Source organism: Pongo abelii, chromosome 4 (genome assembly GCF_028885655.2).
Source record: "Pongo abelii isolate AG06213 chromosome 4, NHGRI_mPonAbe1-v2.0_pri, whole genome shotgun sequence".
NCBI lineage: Eukaryota > Metazoa > Chordata > Mammalia > Primates > Hominidae > Pongo > Pongo abelii.
The window spans coordinates 36844129-36861895 of record NC_071989.2 but is presented as its reverse complement, the minus strand read 5'-3'; the positions used below and the strand labels follow the sequence as shown (position 1 = coordinate 36861895).

The window sequence follows — 17767 nt, the reverse complement described above, 5'->3', positions numbered from 1 at the left end:
CGTTCAGTTTGGAGGTTGGAGGAATACCTTCTAAGTCTTGATTTGCAGCAAGGTTCTTCCATTGTATATCTACCTCGGTGGCATCCCACACCACAAACTCAACAGGTCCAAACTGAACTTATCCTCGTGCACCCCCAAGGCCCCAGTCTTTTTCCTGTATCCTACCTTCAAATGTGGCGTCATCAGCCACTCTGCCACCTAAGCCAGAAACTGGGCCATCGGTCTGCAGTCCACCTTCTCTCATTGAATCAATTGCCAAGTCTCACCAGTGGTCTTTCAGTTCGACCTCTCTTTTCCATCTCTTCCATTGCTACCTCAGGCAGACCCTCAGCAAATTGCTGGAGTAAAGCCAGAATGGGTGTTATAGCACCCAGAACAGTGTGGTGAATGAACACCTGGAGCCAGAACGGTGGATTTGAATCCCACTCAGTATTCATCAGCTGTGTGATAAGGATTTGGGCTTCAGTTTTTTCATCTGTACAATAAGAGTAATAAAATTACCTCCCTCTCTGGGTTGTTGTGATAATTAAATAAAGTTAATATACTTAAACACAACAGTGCTTTCCATACATTGTGGGTGTTAGCTATTACTATTATTATTATTATTATTATTATTTTATTTTTTAGAGACAGGGTCTCGCTCTGTCATCCAGGCTGGAGTGCAATGGCATGAACACGGCTCACTGCAGCCTCAACCTGCTGGGCTTAAGTGATCCTCCTCCCACTTCAGCCCCTCAAGTAGCTGGGACTACAGACATGTACCACTACACCCGGATACTTTTTAAAAAAATGTTTTTGGAGAGATGAGATCTTACTATGTTACCCAGATTGATCTTGAACTCCTGGCTCAAGTGATCCTCCCTCGCTGGCCTACCAAAGTGATGGGATTATAGGTGTGAGCCACCTTGCCCAGCCCAAAATAGTGAACATCAACAAGACTATTTCTTTTTTTTTTTTTTTAAGATGGGGTCTCACTATGTTGCCCAAGCTGGTCTCAAACTACTGGGCTCAAGAGATCCTCCCACCTTGGCCTCCCAAAGTATTCGGATTACAGGCGTGAGCCACTGTACCCAGGCTTTATTATTGTTAGCAATATATATTACAACTATAGCAAACATATAGCTACAGGAAACTGAGGCTCAGAGATGCCTCCTTTTGGATCACACAGCTATTAAATAATACAGCTGGCACATGGATGCAGATCTACCTTCATCAAAAGCCACACTCTTTTTTTTTTCAGATGGCACATCTAGGGCTCCTAATGTGGCTATTAAAAGGAAATAGAACCTCTAAAGTCCCAACACAGAAAAATGCCATATTATGTAGAACAGTGTGCATAATATGATCTCATTAAAATTTTTTTTACAGCTAATTAGAAACTTCTCTATTACTACCTCTGATCCTTGTATATTCCTTTCTCATCTTATTTTTCATCCATGTCTCCTATGAAATTACCTGAGAACAGGGGATCCCCATTGCATAGCACAGGGCAAGATACATAACATCCCATATTTGTTAAATTGAATAGCATTGAATTTTTTAAAATAAATAATTTAACTTATTTACTTTGTAGATAATAGCTATCGGTAGATAATATAAAAATAAGGGGAAAAAATCAAATGATACAAAAACTTACTCAAAGGAAAGTAGTATTCCTTCCACCCCATTCCCTAGACACCTAGCTCCTATCCCAACAGGGAGCCATGCTGACCAGTTTCTTGTATATCCATCTAGAGATATTAAAGAATTGCACTGAATTTTAGTGCAATTTAAATTCATTGCCAGAGTATTAGAGAACAGAGGGAAATGCTTTATAAAAATTTAGCCAGGATGATTTCTTTCCTGAGAAGTCACCAATTTCTTTCAAATCCATATAAAGGAGAACTCAAATGTAAACTCTGTGAGTGTGTGTGTGTGTGAAGATCAATATCAGAGAAAGGAGAACTCAAATGTAAACTGCGCAAGAAGAACTGCGCAAGAAGAACTGTGCAAGGAGAACATCAGAAAAAGGAGAACTCAAATGTAAACTCTGTGTGTGTGTGTGTGTGTGTGTGTGTTTGCGCGCCAAGACCAACATCAGAGAAAGCTGCTAGTTTACTGTGTTTGTGAATGCCTTCAGGTAAAACCACCACTCAATTCTATGCATTCCTATTTATAAATATCCCCCAACCTTGCAGCTGATCTTATAACCCATTTCTTTATATTGTTTGGCCTGAGATTTCATTTTTATTGTGCAATTCATTCCCTAGCCATGGAAAGAGTCAGTATTCTGTGACTTGAACATGACAAAGGACTTTTCCTTTCTTTCAGCTAGATGTCTGAGGTCACTCTAACACAACTTACCACAGTCTGAAGGGAGAAATTTCTTTCTGCAGGAAGAAAGACAATAACCACTCTTCCCAGTGTGGTTTTTGTCATACGGATGTCCACAACAGCCCTGGCAGACCATTATCTAATGCTTTCATGATGGGCCCTCTAAGGGATGTGGAGCTTGGCACTGTATTCTCTCAGATTGCTAACCGCTCCTGTTACATGAGCTTTTGTCATGGCATGGCACATTCAGACTTTGACGTTGCTTAGAAATGGCAATAGAAATGACATAAAATTGTACAAATGGTTCTATGCTTATGCTTGTAGATGAATTGATTTCAAAATATTTATAATTTTCTGCTTTATTTTGAATATATGGATTCATGTCTTTACCATAATATTTTTCTAGTTTCCACTTCTACACATTAAATCACATATATTTTATTTCAAAAAGGCAAAACAAAACAGTCTAAAAAAAGATTCAACCCAGTACATAGGTTTTCCCAGCGATTTTTTTTTTTTTTTTTTTTTTTACTAAAAGCAATAAAAACCTAGGAATTTGAAAACTAGGTAATAACTATAGCTCTTCTCATCTCTCATCTTGGGGGAAGATAATTATCTCCTTCTTCCTTGCTAGCATCTTTCTTGTTTTTTCTTATGCTACAGCAAATAAATTAAGAGTTGGTGTACAGACACATTCTTTTCCTATCTCTTAGAACTGGTAGACATGGAACCCAGTGATAAGCTAAATAGAGCCTTTATATCCACTGGGTTCTCGATGGAAGACACACTAACAGATAACTGAAGGGTTCTTCCTTCTCTCCTAAATCTGTTTGCTCCTAAGTTGTCTGTTTGCTATTCCAAGTCTTTGATGTAGACTCAGTGGTCTCTTTGACTGTCAATGAGCTCTTTTTATGTGTTTCTTTGTTAGTGCCTTCTTCTTGTTGCTTCTGCCTCCTCAGTTTCCATTAGTAAAGCCAACCATGAGGGCACCCGGCCAACTTATCTACCCTAGCTCAGCCAACTCTTATTGCAATTCTCACAAATCTTAGGAAAGCCCTCATTGGGTGAGGAATGATCCCAGAACTCCTAGAGAAAAACACACTAGGGATGATCCCAGAACTCCTAGAGGAAAACAGACTTTTAAATCCTGGCATTATCTTCCTTTTATTAGAGATGTTATTGCTTCGTACTAATGACTTAGGAACTTCCTTCTCCATCAATCTGTCTTCCATGTTCAAGTTTTATGACTTTCCATTCCTCTATTCTTGAATGGAAACATTTCTGTCTTAGAAATTCAACTCTTCTTGTGTTTACAACACCATTTTGAATGGTGTTTCTCCATCTTTTTCAAATATACTCCAGTATTACTGAGCTCTATTTATTATACGTATAGGATCATGAATTATAAATGAGTATTTGTTAAATGAGTGAGAAGGAAGTGGCTTAATGGTCTATAGGAGAACTGTAAGTTTTCTTTTGAGTTAACTGGGTAAATCATATAGTTAAATGACAATGCTATGTGAATGCATCTAGCACTGCTAGCTAACTGGCCTTCATCAGCTCATGAGGGTATTTCTCTTCCTGGCATCTCTTAAAAGATGTCAACTAGCAGCAGAGCAGAGGAAGAATAGAGTGGTTAAGAGAATGGCCTCTGGTGCTAGACTGAATTTGACTTCCAGCTCTAGAGTTTACTAGTGTTGTCACTTTGGGCAAATTGCTTGATCTCTCCATGGTCAGTTTCATCTACAAAATGAGGAATATCATAGTAATCATACCTTCCTACTCGCTTCATAGGCTTGTTTGAGGATTAAGTGAGCTAATATAAACAAAACTCCTACAGAGTAGCTGGAATAGTACTGTATAAATGTTTGCAATTATTATTATGCAGCTATTGCTTGGCTTGGCAATGACTTTGATTCAGAGTGAAAAATGAGGCAAGCAGACTGCATTTTGCATTGACTTCCAGGACAATGATGTGGGACTGAAATACTTCACCCAGGAATATATTCAAGCCTGGAAACCTACTGTGGAAAGCCATTACTTCTCTGGGTCAGTTGTTAGGACAGGTTCTGTTTGAATATCTCTAAATTAATCCAACCATCATTAATCACCAGTGACTACTAATGGAAGACAATGATGTTAAAATGGGATGTATCTAAAATCTTGTGACAAACTCTCCTTCTATATTTCATTTGTCTACAATTTAAGAATTCAATTTTCTTGAAAAAAGTTATATTTACACACCACAGAATTTTCTTAATCTTTATTAAATCATTACCTCTTTAAAGTTGATGGAAATCTTGGCAAACTCCAAAGTAGAGATTAAAACTGAACGGAATGCTTCTTTTTTGGTGGCAAATTGGTAGGTTAAGTTAGAATATTTTTACAACCTGTCATTGGCTTATATGTTTGTCAACCTAAGGATTTCTGTATTGGTTTGGTCAAAAATTCCAAATAAGTAGGTTTTTTTCAGCTATATTTTAAAGTAGGATCAATGCCACCCATAAGTAATAAACTATAACTTTTAAGATCAATAAACAAAACAAAACAATAATATTGTATTAGTACAGATTGCTGTCAACCCTGCTAAATTAGTAAGAGATGGAAATGATTCAAAAAAAGGTATAGCTGGTTACGGCAGGCTCTGCAAAGCAATGAATGAAAGAGATCTGTGTTAACATTTTCCCCAATCTACCTTTCCCAGTTGCTGGGTGACAAAGTGCAAACACATAAAAGATTCGGTCTCTGTGTCTAAGTGTTGATACTCAGCTTCAAGTCAGCACCAGTTAGAATATAATTACTATTCGGAACCAACATCTCATTTTAGGTGTACTAATTGTATAAATTAGTTTTAAGTGCAACTGACATTGTATATAATTACATTTTGGCCAAATCTAGCATGCTTGCTTTGTCATGCCTAATGATTAAATGATCACTTCCTTATCCTTACATGAAATGGGAAAATATTTTATTTATTTTTCTTCCTCACACAATTGATTTGCATAATGCCTAATGATGCCTAATGATGTGTTTACTATATATTGCTCCAAACATGCCATAACAGTCATTTTTATAGAGAAAAATCATCAAGATCAGAGGAAAGCCTAGGCTATCATTTTGATACCTACAACTAGTTCATCTGATAATATTCCCTGGGCAGCCAGATGCCCCAGAGAAACAAGATACAGGTTTTTTTGTTTTTAATCAAATGACTCACCCACAATGACAGCGGTGACAGTGAGCAGCACAAAAGCATTCCGAAACAGGTAACTTTTAACATCCTCCTTTGTAATGTTCTGCACTTTCTTCTTGGCCAAAAGTGTGCGTTTACGGACTCCCTGCTGGAATCTCTCCATCCTGCCGCCCATCTTGGGCTCTTCTCCATTGCTTTTAGTCATATTTTACTTTTCTAGGAGGGTCTCTTCTTTGCACTTCAGTGTCTGGGAATCACCCACAGAAAGCCAAACCTCCTCTTTGGTATTAGAAAACACAACTAGAATGGGAAAAAAAGAGACATGACTTATAGCCTCCAGGGGTGAGAAATCAGTGCTGCTCCACACCACGCAAGCTCTTGGCAAATTGCATAATCTCAGCAGGAATCAAGGACTGGAGAGCCACAATACCAGACTTCAAGGTTGCAGTGTGCATATTTTAGTGGACCACGTGTGAGAAATGTGCATAAATTCGGAATATATTCTATTTTCTTTTTAAAAATCCGTCCTTCCCCTTCCAATGAGGCTATAAAAGGGTTCTTCAGAGCTAGATCTGACTGAGAACCCCTATTCCCACCCGCCCCCGCAGAACCCAGCTGATGCCTTGCACAATGTACACACTCAGTAAATGTCCAATTGAACTGAATGCACAGAAAGTACTCAATCATTACTTGACAAATTATGCTGTATACATGGTTGAAAGCATAATCAAGTCAATAAAAATAATTAAGATATTGATTGGTGGGAGTTGTCTCTGTTATATGTAGTAAAGTAACCAGCTATTTTCTTCATTAAGAAAAAAATAATAATATCTACTAGTAAATATGGTCATAAAAAGAACACAAGTGCCCACAGTACATGGGAAATACGTGTGACTATTTTACAGGGTAATTTTTTCATTTTTTTTTTCCATGAAATAAGCAAAGTGCTCTGGACACATCTATAAATCATCTGAAATTACAATTCAGCTTCGTTTTTATCACAAGTAGAAGTATGAAGTAGCGTTTTTCTTTGTGACACACATGCTGGAGTCTTCCGAGGAAACTATCGCTGACTTTTTAGCATTTTAAAATTTAGGATTTCTAGAACAGATGAGGAGATGAAACCAATTTTCATTCCAAACATTACAGCTTGTGGTTTCTGGTTTCTTTAAAGCACTCACGCTATTTAACTACATTTCAGTAAATCTCTTTCCTGGTGGAAATCAGCTGTTCTGAAAAATCAAGGGATTCCTCCTGGTGCTTTACAGGAGTTCTAATCCATAGCCCTTCCCATAATCAATCCGAGTGAAAACCAGCCGTACCATGGATGTGTGTCGCTGCCAACGCAAGCAGCCAGCGTGTGCGCCTGTGGGGGAGGTAACTGGAAACCAAAGGACTCCTCGCAAATGACTTCTCGAAATCCCAGTGCAGGAAAAAAAAACAGACTTGTCTTAACAGTTTGCCTTTTAAATAAAATTGCAAGTTGGGGTCAGTGATACTAAGACTTCTAATTTGTTTAAGACTGTACACTGGATTAAATGCTTAGGGAGAAGTGAAGACCGGGAAATAGGAGAGACCAGATTTTTTTTTTTTTTTTTTAACTAATAGCTCTGATTCCTCTTACCAGTCACTTTTAAGCAGATCCGCTCAACCTTGATCCTTTTCTAGATCTCGCGCCACAATCTGCCCCCAATCCACCCCGAATGACTCAACTCCAAATTAACAGAGGACCCGGCATAAACAGACACCACACTCTAACGACGTGAGATGACTAACATGGACTTTATCTACCAAAATGGCTAGCCTTGATTCAGGCTACTCCTCTGCTTGGAAGGCAAAATACATCGGCAGAGAAGTGAAAGGAGAAATTAAACCCAGCAGGAACACAGCATGTGACACTTACCTTTACTGATTTTGTAAGGGGTGGAAGATATCAAGCAGTAACGAGGTGAATTCCCCAGCAGGTACAACGGAGCAACAATCCGCAGCGCGCGTAAGCAGGAAGGCTAGCCCTGACAGTGTGCATGTGCTCTGAAACTGCAAGTTACTATCAGGGCAACTTAAGAAAAGGGGAGGAGTCTGTGCCCGGGAAAGGAGGAGTGGGGAATGGAAACCGCACAGGGGAGGAGGGGGAAACCCCGAGGTTTCTGGAATATTGATTAATCTTGGCACACCAGAAGCAGGCTTGCTGGCTTTGTTTTGCTCCTTAGACCACTTTCACGCTTTGTCAGTCCACTGTCATTAGAAATGCAAAACCGGGACCAGGAAGAATTGAAAAATAAAGCGCACACAATCGGAAAGCTGAAAGTCTTGATTAGAACGTTTCAAAGACTTTTCTAAGGCTAAATTTAATTACCTCACATTATTGCAGGTTTCCTCCCCTTCAGGGAAGACGAGGGTGTGCTCTTTAGCCTGGTTGTACAACTGTTACGAAAAAGTTCCTTTTTCGATTCGGGGAATTAACTGACATTTCTTGGGAAGACCCTGAATGCAGACAAGTATGTAGAAAAAAAAATAATGCTTACTACGATTCTCTAAACTTGTCTAAAGTTAGGGACATGCCTCTATTTTAGCAGTTTAAACTTCAAAACTTCATTATAACAAACCTAATTTAGCTCACACTGCCTGTGTTGCAAAGACGGAAAAGGTAGCAAATGTAAAGAGACTGGAATTTTTGCCAAACTAGAAAATGAAAGGCATTTTAAGACCAAGAGTGCAAAACACACTTGAGATATGGTGATTCAAAAGATAAGTTGCTGTTCAGATGTCTCCATTTTAAAGGATGCTAAATGTTCTCCCTGCCACACACACCATTTTTAGAGCTAAAAAATTCTCATTGCCTTGAGAAGGTAACTTGCGCTTCTAGTCCACTTTTCTTAAAAGAAAATAAATTGTGAAAATAGATATTAGAAAATTAAAAAAAAATTTTTTTTGAGCTGACTTATTCCCAAAACTTAAAGCTTCTTTAGCAGGAAGAAAATGGTTCATTAGAAACAAAAATTTATACCAAAAATACAGCCTGAGGTTTGAATTCTTGTTCACTGAATTTAATATTCCCCATGCAAAATATGCTCAATTCTTGGTTCATTATTCAACAAGAAAGTATGTCTTTTTTCCCCTCAATACAAATCTCTGGAGATCATAAAGAAATATCTCCTTTCACCCACAACTGTATGTCCTTTTGAACAGCTACTGGTTGGAAAGCAATGGTGAATCATGTCAATGCTTTAAAATTACAAATCAGCAGCAATTATAACAGCTTTCTAACATGCTGTCATTTCAAGAACTTATTGAAAGTACATGCTTTTGACATTCCCAGCCCTCAGTGACCTTTCCCTTCCTCTGACCTCCTAGGTCACTGAGCATCTATACTGCATTGTTTAACACTTAATTATACCATGTTTTGCACTGCATCCTTCTTTTAAAGCTCATGTTAAGTTTTGGTTTCTCAACTAAATTATAAGTTCTTTGAGGGCAAGAACTTGTCTTATGACTAATACAGAGTCAATAATAAGTAACTCTTTTTAAGTGGGTGGAATAATATTAGGATGTGAAACAAAACGCTTTTCAATCTTTTGTGTTAAAACACAATTACTAGTTTTTACATTGGTGCCTCTGGCTTAGGTGCATGGAGCCATTTCTCAATGCCATGACTACTTTTAAAAGCATTTATTTACTATACCAGGTCCTATCTGAGCCATGGGTTTAGGATTAATTTGCACGCCACTCCCCCGCCTTTTTTTTTTTGGTGGAAATGACTTTGACTTGTATTGTAAGGGAACTCGAAAGAGAAATCTGATTTTAAATGGGGTTTCAAGCCCAGTGGCATTTCCATTTTTTGTTTTTATTTTTTTTAATAGGCAAGAAAAAGGGCTGGAAAACCACACTTTGGTTAGCATAGAGATGGGAAGATCCTGGTGCCCTTTCTTTTTTACTTTTTTTTTCCCTCTCTAATCCCTAAAGCTTGGTTAAAAACCATTTCATTATTTCTGTTTGTGTAGACATTATGGGAGTCTGGTATTCTGTTGAGAAGGGAAATAATTCACCACTGAAAGTTTTGTTGGCTGTAATAAAACCTAATGAGAAAATGAGATGCAAAGAGTCTCAGTTCAGAGTTCATCCAATTTTAGTCTGGAGGGAAACATTGGGAATTACTTCTTTAAGCACCACTTTCTCTTTCTGGAAAGCTATAGCAAAAGTAATGCCTGGGGGCCTCCTGGGTTTCCTCAACGTGTATTTCTACCTTTTCCCCTCTACTTTATAGTTAAGTCCCTTGAGCTTTAAAACATCTTTTTTTTTTCCTTCTAGAAACACTAAATAAATGAAAGATCAAGAAATTATGAACAAGTCTCTGTATGCTATATTTCATTTAAAGCTACTCAGGGTGGGAGACACAGAACCTGGGGGATCATGTTAATGTTAGTATTATCAAATGAAAAAAACACAAACACCAGCAGCAAATGCTGTTCCTGCTGAAAAAATCTGTCAAGATCTTTCTGTGAACATTGTGTGATTAAGTATGTTATCGGTAAATCCTTTCTTTTGGGAAAAAAATGTCAGTATAACAAGAAATAACCAAATCCAACCTGTCCTTAAAGGGAGCATTTATTGGTTTGAAGAACAAGAGATTACGGTAATAAGCACGTGCTGATCTTAGCATGGTACAGGCCAGTCAAACTTCACCATTTAAAATTAGCAAATTTTGGTTAATTGGATTTTTTTTTTTTTTTGAGCAACAAAATGGATTAGAAAACCTTTTAATCTTTTTTCGATGTTTTCCAAGTTGATTTTTAATTTAATGATGGTTTTAAAATCATTCCTTGTTTAAATAGCTTGCATTTTAGGATCATCATGAATGTCAATTCTCCTTCTAGAATTTGGAAATTGTAGAATGCTAAGAAAATGAACAGGACCTGACTTAACCCCAGAGTGTAACAGTGGATGTGTTAGAGGCAGTAGGTGTAGAAGAACTTGTGGTAGTTGTCTTCCATTTTGTCTTGATTTTTTTTCTTCTTGAGTATGAATGTAAAAAGCAGAACAACAAAAAAACCTGTGGTGAAGTCTGATTAGTTGAATTTTTAAATAACTGGGTTTTATTTTAAAGTTATAGTCATATGAAGCCTAAAAACATCCAACTACAGAGAGGTGAACTAAAATTAACTTTATCACATTCATTTATTCTTTCAACAAACATTGAGCAACCACTGTGTTCCAAATACCAGTTTCTTTCCATAAATGCATCGTAATTATTAAGCAGTGGGCCAGGACAGGGCCCAACAGAAAGTTATGAGATTGCTGTGTGCTGAGGCCTATTTACCAGTTAGTATGTCAAAAAGATTGGTAGCAACTTAAGGGAAGGGGCCGTGCCTGGATCCACATTGTGTACACTGTTTCTAGCAGGTGCCTGCCCATAGCAGCCATAGTGTGGCATGGCAGGGAGCCAGTAGCAGTTCCTGCTGGAGAACAGGCCAGTAGGGGCCAAATTTACAACTTGAACTCCACTCCTAGTCAATGGGGAGCCAGCCACAGGATTTAAGCAGGGAAGTAATTTTCGTTTTAGGTAAAATGCAAAGCCTTGAAGTGACTAAGACTTGGGTTAGGAAGTCAAGGGGCAGGAGGAGAATTTACAAACTGGGTGAGTTCACATTCACACTGAAAAATACTGACCATTTGAGAATATCAAGGCCCTTGAAGTGGTCGGCTGACACTGAGCCAAGGCTGCCTCCTGTAGGTGGAGTGTGCACTCTCCAGCCCACTTGTCCCACTCACTTCACTCAAGTTAGTTATCAGCATGTGGCTCTAGGAAGTCCTTCTGTTTTGACCTCTGATGGGGTTTCAGAAGAGGACTGAGCAAGGGCAGAAGCCTAGGGAACACCAACACAAAGGTGAAGACCAGCAAGAGGAACCCCCCCACATAGATTCTCACATGGCAAGAAGTTACACCAACTGTTATTTTTATCACAAGTAAGCCAACAGGTGGACATAATGATGCCTTAAAAAACAACATGTTTTCTCCATTCTAAAGCTAAAGAGGGTCTGCTTTTTAATGAAGGCTTCACACATGTTATTATCAATTATTATTTATATTGAAAAGTGACATTTTTCCCAGTTGCTCAACATGAGTCAAGCCTTTGTAGAACCAAGAATATCAGTTTAGCTGGGAAAGATTATGTAGGTTGATTGGAATTGAAGCCTTCAGCAGACATTTTTACGGGGCTTTATAGTTTTTTAAGTACTTCTACACACATTGTCTAATTTAATCTTCGTGATAATACTTTGAGGTCTATTCTACTCTATTATTACTGGTCCTGTAGACCCAGATGTTGGAGATCAGTAGGGATTGAGTAATATGCTGGGGATTATAGTCAGCGCTAAGACAAGAGTTCTTCATGTTGATTTCTCATCTTTTCCCAGAAGAAGCCCCCAGGAGTTTTTTTAAAGACAGATAGAAAAGAAAGGAAAGAACATTAAAAGGAAAGCCTACAATCTGTTATTTCTTCTGGGGAGTCAACTCTAATCTCCTCCCACTCCCCAAATCCAACAGGCTTGGTTGCCTTTCCTATGTGCTCCCAAGGCCCCCTGGGTTTAAATTTCCAGAGTCATTACCACTTTGTGCTGCAATTCTCCCTGTCTAGACTGCAGGGTCTTTGAGGGCAGGGCCTGTATGGATAACTACTGCATACTCAGGAACCAGAACGGAAGGTGCTCAGAAAAGAGTTGCTGCACCAATAAACAGATGCAACACAGTCACAAACACAAGAGGGTTCATCAGTCCATTTCCAATTCTAAGATTTGGAGAAAGGAAGTCAGTAAACATCAAACTTAAAAGGAAAAAAAAAAAAAGCCAATGAGTTCCTTCTTCAATCATTACAATGTAAAATAGGTCCAAGTGTGGCTGCTCTAATTGAATGCGGGGTGGGTGGGAGTCACAGCCTGCCTCAGTGTCCCCCTTTTCTTGCCCCCAGGTAGCTCCCTGGGTGAGGTACCTCCTTAATGTGTGGATTCTACACATCACAGTTGGGAAGCGAGGATGAATGAGGAAGTCAAGTCAGTTTGTGCCATAATTCCTTAGTGCCAAGTTCAGGTTTCAAACCTGCATCTCTGGGCTCCTGGTCCCATTATGTGTGCAGTCACTAAGCCACATGCTCTCCCTTCCCAATTCTGAATGTCATCCGTAAAACTAGGTTAGACTAGATTGTTTTTCTCAAATCGCTTTCCTGATTCTAAATCATGTCATGCCAATAACGGGCTTGCCATATCCACTTTGGTCTGTTTAGTTAAGGACACAAATTTTTATATACACTCAGTGATTAATGGCTTCTCATTAGGATTTCCCTGCCACAAATTAAACACAAACATAATACAGTCACCAAAGGAAGCTTATTGAGGGGCATGGGTTTTATGAAGCACAGTGATGACATGAATCTTTTATAACTGTTTGCTGGTATAGAATCATAATTACAGCAATCAAGACAGATACACATCTTTTGTAAGGAAAAAAGTAATTATAATTTAAAAGCACACAGCTCAAAGTTGCCATCACAGAAACGACTATTATAGCAACTATTTCGCATTTGGACATTTTTTTGGCAGGAGGTCTGGGTATTGTTTATTGTAAGTCAGAAACAGCACTGAGAAAATATGCAAATTTTTAAAGCAACAGAAAATGCAGTTTTGGGTTGAGAAAACAGGGTGAACGGTGGAAACTGGGCCTTGAGCAAAAATCAACCTTAGTGGCTGAAATAACTTTTGGACATTGGATGCAATCATAGGAATCTGGGGGTAAGGTTAGAATAAAGTTAGTGTAAGCGTTAAAACATACATTCAAGATTTGGGTTGTGCTCCTGAGTCAAATTCTATCTTCTGTGATTGTCGTGCCTATGGATTGACTCTAAGCTGAAAGACCAGGAAAGAAAGCCTTCATAATGCTTAACAATCCCCTTTTCCTTGGCCAGGCAGGGAATTCCCATTGCCTTATGAGGCAGTTCATTTTTGAGTCATAGAAGAAGCAAATGCAAGCCTCCTTCCTCATCCCGCTGCCTCCCCAGGAAGGATGGATCACACTTGCTTGAAATAGAATTAACGCAGGATGACTAGTTTGCTCCTACTCCAGGCCTCAGTTGTTTGCTGAAGTCCAGTAGATGCTTCAAAATTGCTTAATAATCAATAGGTGAAATCAGGATAGGTCATGTGACATTAGAGAAAAATGCGTGGAGACTGGGGGTCAGGAGACCCGAGTGGTGCAAGGTTGGGCAAATACAGTATTGTAGGAGGTCCTCTCCTCCAAACTGAAGAGTAAGGTGAGGTCTGGGTTTCAATTTTTTTTAACCCTTTGTTCTAATCAAATCTCATGATGAAACAAGCAACATGACACATCAGTTATAAACCTGAAGAGTCGGGAGGCAGAGCCACTGATTCACCCTTCCTCTAGCTTCCCCTCCTCCTCTCTCTTCCCTAACCCCAACCACCAGCATCTGGACCCTGAGTGTGTTCCAAGTTGTTGGGGCAAGATTTGGAAATGACTGGATCGGGTAACTCAAAGTACTCAAATTCTAAGAATGAAATTCCCATAAACTGGAGTAACCTCTGGGGGAAAAACGAAAAGCATGAGTTAAACTCCAAGAACTCCACAGTATTCATGATACCTCAATTAATAAATAGTGGCGCATGCCTGTAATCCTAGCTACTTGGGAGGCTGAAGCAGGAGAATCGCTTCAACCCAGGAGGCGGAGGTTGTGGTGAGCCTAGATCGCGCCACTGCACTCCATCCAGCCTGGGTGACAAGAGCAAAACTCCGTCTCAAAAAAATAAATAAATAAATCTTCTTCAAAACATGGCTTGTTTTAAAAGTTCAACCACAGCAGCACTTTGAGAGGTCTAGGCAGGTGAATCACAAGGTCAGGGGTACGAGACCAGCCTGACCAACATGGTGAAACCCCGTCACTACTAAAAATACAAAAATTAGCAGGCGTGGTGGCGCACACCTGTAGTCCCAGCTACTCAAGAGGCTGAGGCAGGAGAATCGCTTGAACCTTGAAGGCGGAGCTTGCAGTGAGCCAAAATAGCGCCATTGCACTCCAGCCTGGGTGACAGAGCCAGACTCCATCTCAAAAAAAAAAAAAAAAAAAAAAAAGTTCAACCGTAGCTACGATGTGTAGGGGTTTCTGTCTCAGGTCTTAGGCCTATTCCTAGGGACGGTAGGTGGCAATGAGACAGACTGAGTTGAAGAGGGCAGTCCTATTTTTTGTGCCTTGTGACCTAGCTAAGCCCCAGGACAAATGCAGGAAATAAAACTGCCAAATTTAATGGTTTACCCAAAGTTATCCAAGTAAATGGCAGAGTCCAGACCAGAGTCTAGAGTTGGCACTCCCAGTCCTAACCATTTTCAGAGAAACACATTGTCTTGTAGTACCAACTACATTCTGTGAAAGCCTGGAATGATAGGATTCATTTATGAGGGAGAGGTTTTCAAATTCTATGTTATAAATCTGTGCTGCCCAATATGGTAACCACTAGCTACATGTAACCATTGAGCACTTGAATAGAGTTAGTAGGATTTGAGATGCGCTGTTTTATGTATTATGTATACATTAGATTTTGAAAACTTAGTACCCTCAAAATGTAAAATATCTCATTAATACTTATATTGACTTCATGTTGTAATGGTAATATTTTGGATATATTGAGATAAATAATATATATTCAAATTAATTTTGGTTGGGCACCATGGCTCACCCTTGTAATCCCAGAACTTTGGAAGGCCAAGGTTGGCAGATTGCTTGAGTGCAGGAGTTTGAGATCAGCCAGGGCAACAAGGCAAAACCCAGTCCCAGTCTCTACAAAAAATACAAAAATTAGCTGGGCATGATGGCGGACACCTATAGTCCCAGCTACTTGGAAGCCTGAGATGGGAAGATCACTTGAGCCCGGGAGGTCAAGGCTGCAGTGAGCTGTGTTCGTGCCACTGCACTCCAGCCAGGGCGACAAAGAAAAAAATTAATTTCACTTGCTTCTTTTTGCTTATTTTAATGTAACTAGTAGAAAATTCTAAATTATGTATATAACACATTATATTTCTATTGGTCAGCACTGTTAGAAAGTGATTGCTCTTTATAGAAGAGTCTTTGGAAAAAGATAGAATTGGTAGGGCTCATGAATTCCTCTCTCCAGAGCAATCACCCTTAATTTATTTAAATAGATCAACATGTGGTAAGAATATTTTGGTCTCTGTACAGAAGTTTATGGCTAATGGTAATAGTAATAATAATAAAAGAGCTACCACTTATTAAGTCTTTTTGAAAAGACTTACGTGTCAAGCACCATGCCAGGTGTTTTATATTTGCCTCATTTACTTGTCACAACAATCCTATTGTTACTAAGTTTTATTATTACCACTTTCCCAATGAAGGAACTAAGATTCTCAGAGAATTAGCAACTGCCAAGGTCAGGAGCTGGTTAAGTGGTTGGACCAAGATTCTACCCTAGTCCGCTTGCATTTAAAGCCTGGGAACTTAAGTGCGACACAATTCTGCTTTGCTGGGACTAACAGTCCTGATGAAAATACCACCCTCAGAATTCTACAGATTCCCACTATGTTTGAAGGCACTGGAGGGAAAGTGGGATACAGAAAGTGGGGCAAAATCGTGGCAGTCCTCAAGGATCTTGACATTACGGTAGGGAAAACATGTGCAATGAAATACGTGTCAGAGGAAGACCTCATGAGAGATGAAAAAACATAAAATCCCTCAGCGGACAGGACAGACATGAATTCATTCCAGTTGTGGGGGAAAAGGGAGGGTTTCATGGAAGAGGCAGCATTTCAGAAAGAACTCTAAAGATGAGGAAGGTTTTTCTGCAGTTAGGAGTAGCTAGGCAGAGGCGTGCCAGGAGGAAGAAATGGCAGGAACAAGACAAGTCCTGTGAGGGTACCAGCAAGGGGGCCCAGATAGCTGTTTACCCACGGCAAGAGGTCAGAGAAAAGACTGAGTAGAGAGTTCCAAGTCTGGACAAGTTGAGGAGTGGGAACAAAGCTGAAACAAGATGTATACCTTGCTTTCTTGACAAGGCAGTCGCAGCATTTCTTGGGTTGAAAAGAAGTTTTTGGGCCGGGCGCGGTGGCTCACGCCTGTAATCCCAGCACTTTGGGAGGCCGAGGCGGGCGGATCACGAGGTCAGGAGATCGAGACCGTCCTGGCTAAAATGGTGAAACCCCGTCTCTACTAAAAATACAAAAATTAGCCGGGCGTGGCGGCGTGCGCCTGTCTCAGCTGCTGGGCAGGCTGAGGCAGGAGAATGGCGTGAACCCGGGAGGCGGAGCTTGCAGTGAGCCAAGATCGCACCACTGCACTCTAGCCTGGGCGACAGAGCAAGACTCTGTCTCAAAAAAAAGGAAGAAGAAGTTTTCGGTGTGACTTTCAAAATCAAAAATAGGTTTATATTAATGCACTTCGGAGAATGCTAAAGTCTGTTTTCTAGTACCTGGCAGAACGAGCAGTAACACCAACCACAACAAAATCAGCCTCAAGACCTTCCAAGAATTACCCAATCTCCATGAGCCAAAAACAAAACGAAACAACCAACCAAACAAACTAAAAAACCCAAACATCCAAATGTGACTCAGATACCACGGGAGCAACCCCCAGGCGGCCAACATTCTTCCGTATTCCAAGATATCCATCAGCAGAAACAGGCCCCCATCCGTGCTCTGATTAAAACCCTGGTTTTTCTTCTTCCATTAGAGGAAGACCTGTCTTAGAGGGCAATAGATTCACCAAATCGTCATAATTGCTAACATTCACAAGGCAGAGAGACAAGACTAGAAGAAGCACCTTTCACCAGATGTAGAAGAGAGTGAATAATTTTATTAGGGAACCTCTTTTTAGATGTTTGCTATGTTTTTCAAATGTAATATTTAAGATGGAACTCACCCTTCAAGCCCTGCACAGGGTAGCTAGAGTCTCCTCTTTCTAGAGAGCTGCTTGGACTTGCACCTTTCCTCCATTAAATCCCAAAGGATTCAGAGATCTTTTTCCCCCCAGTTTTTCTTTCAAAATCTTCCAGGAAGTTAGGACCATCACGTGAGGCCTATTGTTATGAAAAAGTTTAGTGATTAAAATGTGGTCCCTGTCTAATCCCAGCCTGGGAGTTTGCCTCTTGATTAAAATATGTGGGGGCGGAGTTAAGGAAAGGAGGCCTGCTGAGGGGTAAATTTACTTCAGGTTAACCCTGCTTTGCATCAGTCGTTTCCTGCAAACCCATTAC

At 39.8% G+C, this 17767-nt stretch overlaps 1 protein-coding gene across 4 annotated transcripts in view; it reads right to left on the bottom strand.

Moving 5' to 3' along the window:
* The window catches only part of SLC1A3 (solute carrier family 1 member 3), a 92624-nt gene extending 75075 nt beyond the window's left edge, over positions 1 to 17549 (bottom strand). The window contains exons 1-3 of one of the 4 annotated variants that reach the window (XM_009240641.4): positions 7410 to 7574; positions 6829 to 6916; positions 5531 to 5806 (exon numbers count right to left, since the gene is read on the bottom strand). In XM_009240641.4, coding sequence (XP_009238916.1) covers positions 5531 to 5711 — 181 coding nt within the window. In that variant the 5' untranslated portion in view covers positions 5712 to 5806; positions 6829 to 6916; positions 7410 to 7574. Of the gene's footprint in view, positions 1 to 5530; positions 5807 to 6828; positions 6917 to 7409; positions 7575 to 17433 lie in introns of those variants that run through there. The other 3 variants (XM_024246855.3, XM_002815497.5, XM_054555482.2) reach the window with 3 other exon arrangements.
* Positions 17550 to 17767: the final 218 nt, after the last annotated feature.